The 4771-nt window shown below is 59.6% G+C and overlaps 1 protein-coding gene across 2 annotated transcripts; it reads left to right on the forward strand.

Moving 5' to 3' along the window:
* Positions 1-1593: 1593 nt before the first annotated feature.
* ADM2 (adrenomedullin 2) lies at positions 1594-3659 on the forward strand. Of its 2 annotated transcripts, none has more exons than XM_019668553.1 (2): positions 1594-1840; positions 2426-3659. In XM_019668553.1, the coding sequence occupies exons 1-2, from the start codon at positions 1731-1733 to the stop codon at positions 2742-2744; spliced, it is 429 nt and encodes a 142-aa protein (XP_019524098.1). In that variant the 5' UTR covers positions 1594-1730; the 3' UTR covers positions 2745-3659. The 2 variants fall into 2 exon arrangements, with proteins under 2 accessions (XP_019524098.1, XP_019524097.1); XM_019668552.1 differs by having other exon boundaries at positions 2437-3659.
* Positions 3660-4771: the final 1112 nt, after the last annotated feature.

Consider the following 4771-nt stretch of genomic DNA (forward strand, 5'->3'; position numbering starts at 1 on the left):
TCCCCCAGACAGCTAACCTCTCCATTCTCTCCAGCGACTGCCTGCATCAGCAAACAGACGGGCTGACCCTGCTCACCTGCCTCCCTGGCCGGCTGCGTTTCTCTCTAATCCATCCACTCTGTTCACGCAGCACCCCTCCTGCCAGACCCCCAGCAACCCCTCCCTGCTGAACTCAACTTTTCTCATGTAAATGGAATCACGTCACTCTCCCTCCTCCCCACGTTGGTCCAAATAAACAAACATGTGCAACCAGGAATGCCTGCTGATGCTTTCTCTCTTTTGAGGGTGTACACCAACTTTTCCATGTGTACATGTTCAACTCTTGTGCGTTTATTCATCCAGCAAATGTTTATTGAGCTCTCGTGGTGTGTGCAGCAGGAGAGACCAAGAGTGACCAGGTCATCCATGATGAACCCGACAGACAGAGCAAGACCCGGGCAGGGTAAGCAGAAGAGGAAATACACACGGACGCAGAGATGCTCAGATAACCCAAGAAAGGGGGCAATGGGGTCATTGTCCTCTCTCAGAGGGACAAAGAAGCAAAGAACCACTAACACCAGGTCCATTATGGTTGACAGTGGGTTGGCACAAGCTTGGTGGGGAACAATTTGCTCTGACTGTTTACGTAAACACGGGCTCACCTTCAACCAGAATTTCCACTTCTAGGAAAATATCCTATAGAGACAGATCTGTGAGCTCACAACAGAAGGGTTTTTCTTCTGGAAATTGCCTAATTGCTTGTTAATAAAGGATCAATTAAGTAAGTCACAGAACACCTACACATTAGAGCAGGGCCAACCATAAGAACGTTGGGAGTTCTCTATGTTCACATATATTTTTAGTTATATATGCATATGTGTGTGTAATATGCACACCCAGGATGCCCCCCCCCAAAAAAAATGCACTAGTTTCACAGGAGAAAATCAGGGATGGGGTAGGGGAATCACAGTGGTTGACAATGCAGGGATGTCTTTAGTTGTTAAATTTCCTATAAAAACCATTTATGGTAACGGGGAGGAAAGTGTAGAGATTTTTAGGAATACAGCTGCTGGCAGATCTTCAGGGGTCTTGAAATGGCCTCTGTGAGACACTGAAGAGCCAGCAGAGATGCTAGCCAGGTCCCCAGGGTCACTCATCTGCCCACTGTGGGGGTGGACGCCCCTAGGACCGAAAGGTGGTGGGTGGGACCCAGCCCTGCTGACTGCACACCCCCTCCACACCGCACCCCACTACCAGCCCCCGCCCCCAGCACTCAGTCCTTCTACCTGGGAGCTTGGGTGCCCACCAGGCTCCGGGAAAGTGTCCCCCACCAGAAGGCGCTGGAGGCAAAGCTGGTAGCCCCCAGCACTTCCCAGAGGGATGGGGGTCCCTCTGCCCACGCCGTCAGGTTCAGCCCATCCGGCCACCCCTTTCCTGCACCCACAGTGCTACCCTGCGGGCAGGCAGGGCTGGGGAGCATGCGGCCTCTGCAGCCGTCGCTCCCAGCGGGAGGGCTGAGTGGGGGGGGGGGCCTGGGGAAGGGGGCCCCGCCCAGCGGCGCGTCCGGCTCCGCCTCCTCCTGGGAAGACTATTTAGCTCTGGAGGTGACGAGGCTCGGTCTCAAGCAGGAGTCGGACGCCAACCAGCCCGCCTCGACTCGGAGGGCTCCCCGCCGTGCTGCGGCAGCGTGGCTCCAGGGCAGGGCCGCCCCCGCACACCTGTCAGCTCGCCGCCGGGTCCAGCCCGCCTCCATGGCCCGGCTCCTGGCGGTCGCTCTTGGCTGCATCAGCCTCCTCTACCTGTCGCTCTCCGGCACGCTGTCCCGCCGCCAAGACGGGAGCCGGCGGCTTGCTCTGCCCCGGTGAGTGGGGCTCAGATCAGCCCATCCCTTGGCCGAAGCTCGAAGCCTCGGGAAACCAGATTGCCTGGGGAGGACCCCTCTGCTCCACACCTCCCCGGCCTCCCCACCCTCTCTGGGGAAGACACCCCACCAGCTGCTAGGGCTTACAGCCTGAATGGAGGGCCAGCCCCCATGCCTTCCACAAACCCTGACCAGTGAAAGAGGCCCCTCATTCTCTGCCTCCTTTCCTAAGCACTCCTCCCCCACCCCACTGGCAGAACTGCCCCCCTCCACAGGAGAAGTCAGCTAGGGAATGGGAGGTTGGAGTGGTCCCCAGGCCTGCCCACCTCCCCCTGCCCCAGCTCCAGGGGAAGAGGAGAGGGAGTAGTGACCACAGAGGTCAGGGGTGCCCTTTGCTCAGGCAGGCGCAGGTGAATGGGACATGTGACCCGGGATCCTGAGATGGCTGAGTAGCCAGGACCCAAGCCCTGAGCTCCAAAGAGACCTGGGGCTTCCCCTGGCAGTGCTCCAGGCAGAAAGTGGGTGGGCTTGGGGGTCCCTGAAAGGCTGGGTCATCTCGTTCACTTCCTCCATCCCCCTCTGCAGGGGGCCCCCAGCCAGGACACCTTCCAGTGGCCTGCAGCCCCAGCTCCCTGTACCCTGGCCTGTGGTCTGGAAGCCACGCCAGACTCTCCAGCCACAGGGGAGAGCCAGCCTGGCCACTGCTACGGATCGGCCTGTCCGGAATGGCCCCCGCCGACACTTGGGCCCCCGCAGGCCCAGAGCCCCGTTCCTGCGGGCTGGCTGTGTGCTCGGCACCTGCCAGGTACAGAACCTCAGCCACCGTCTATGGCAGCTCATCGCATCGGCCGGCCCACGGGACTCGTCCCCCATGGATCCCAGCAGCCCCCACAGCTATGGCTAGGGTGGAACAGGCCATGGCCCTGCCTGTCCTAGCCAGATTCTGTACCCCAACTGCAGAGCTGCAGCTAAGCCCCCGGCCCAGCCCCCCAGAGCTCCTGTAGGCAGCAGCAGCAACTCCAACAGTGGCACGGGACCCTGAGGAGACCCCTAACCCACCTAACACCCATAAGCTCCTATAGCAACCAACTTTGAACAGCTTTGGACACAGAAACCCACGTGCAGGTGTAATCCTGGGCAGATCTGCAGGCAGAGTCCATGTGCCCAGGGGGTCAGGACACGTTGGGAGTGCAGGAACTTGGGACAAGGTGAAGCAGAGGTGGCCAGCAGCACCAGATGCCGTAAAGGGCTTCAGAGGGAAGGGGTCTGGTGGGGCAGAAGTCAGGGTCCTGAACACCCAGGGCCACCTCTGGGCAAGCAGCACAGAGGCACTGAGTTGTCCCAAGCCAGCCCCTCCCCGCTGGTCCCAACATGGGCACAGACTAAGTCTCAGCTTTGGGCATGCACGCTGGCCTGCCCCCGTCCTCCTTCCCTGCGCTCCCGAGACTGGGAGGGCAGCGGGCAGGAGGACCGCACTGTGGTTCCCGGGGCCAGGTAAGGGAGGACAGGCCACGTTGGGAACTGCACTGCTCCAGCTGCCACCTCTGGAGCCTGGGCCCCTGGTCACAATGGAGATTCCTGCCTTGATCCCTGTGGGCAGCTGGGGAGGAGGAGGAGTGCTTCAAAGCCACACAGGGCAATTGGGGCCGACGGAGCGCCCCTTCCCACTTCCCAGAGTGAGGCAGGGCTGGCGTGGGAACAAGGTCTCCCACCCAAATGGCTCAATTAAATCAGAACTACCATGAGCCGGCCGAGTGGCGCGTTGGTTAAGAGCTGGCTTGGGACACCGGCTCTGAGCAGCAGGGCCCTGGTTCCGATCCCACATGGGCCAGTAACGCTGCGCCCTCTACAGCTAAGATGGTGAACAACAGCTCGACCTGGAGCTGGGCTGCTGTGAGTTGCCGGCGACGGCATAGGCTGCAGTGAGGCTGCAGTGGGCTGCCATAAGCTACTGTGTGTGGCCGGCAGCCAGCGAGAGCGGCCAGCAGCTGATGTGAACTGCCAAGAGCCGCTGTGAGCGGCCGTCCAGAGGCCAGTGACCGATCTGCCTCACCCAGGAAGAGCGCAATGATAATACCAACATGGGCCAGTGAAGCGACGTCCTCCACAACTAGACTGAAGAACAAAAGGACAGCAACTTGTCTGTTCCCCTTCCCCCGATTCTCCAGCGCTGTTCCCATCCCCCCAATTCCCCAATAAAATCTAAAAAAAAAAAAAATCAGAACTACCATCACCTGGGTGGGGGGGGTGGCCAAACAAGGATGGGGTCCCCACAGGCAAACATAGACTTCCTGAACCCCACCCTGCCCAGTGGGACCAGGTGTAGGGGCAGTCAGAGGGAGGTGGAGCAGGCTTGCCGGGACCCTGGGGTGGGGGCACCGCCTAGAAGGATCAGAACAAAGCACAGCTTGCGTAATAGTCTTGGTGTGTCTCTCCAGGTGGGGCCTGTCGCTAGTCCCTAAGTACCGACACCCCATGCATCACAGGCATGACCCGGGGTTTAGAAAGTTGGTTTCTTTTATTTAGCAAACACTCATACAGCACTTATTTTGTCAGTATTTTCTCATGTCACTCTCAGCCAACCAGTGAGGGGGCATTATCATTATCCCAACTCTAGGGCAGAAACTGCAGCTACAGAGGCCAGGGAAAAGCCTATGGTCACTTAAGGGCCCACCCACAGAGCCCCAGCTCTGGGTCACTGCAGGCCTGCCCCTCAGACCCCCGGACCCACCAAGGATAGGAGGCTCCTGGAAGTGCCCACCAGGGCTCCCAACCTGTGCTTGTTCTTGCAGCTCAGGGCTCACCTGGCCAGGTAAGGCGCCATCCCTCCACTAGGCCCTCTGGGGACAGTTCATGCTGGTCTATGCTCTGCTGGAGACCTCCGTGCACAGGGAGATGAACTGAGGACTGCAGGGTCCCCAGGGGAAGGGG

The sequence above is a fragment of the Hipposideros armiger genome, unplaced genomic scaffold, assembly GCF_001890085.2.
Source record: "Hipposideros armiger isolate ML-2016 unplaced genomic scaffold, ASM189008v1 scaffold_530, whole genome shotgun sequence".
Taxonomy (NCBI): domain Eukaryota; kingdom Metazoa; phylum Chordata; class Mammalia; order Chiroptera; family Hipposideridae; genus Hipposideros; species Hipposideros armiger.

Bases quoted from the DNA above. Each gene is read 5' to 3' on its own strand.
- ADM2 (XM_019668552.1), top strand. From the start codon at position 1,731: ATGGCCCGGCTCCTGGCGGTCGCTCTTGGCTGCATCAGCCTCCTCTAC. The intron at 1,841-2,436 runs GTGAGTGGGGCT...GGGGGCCCCCAG, and splicing joins CGGCGGCTTGCTCTGCCCCG to CCAGGACACCTTCCAGTGGC.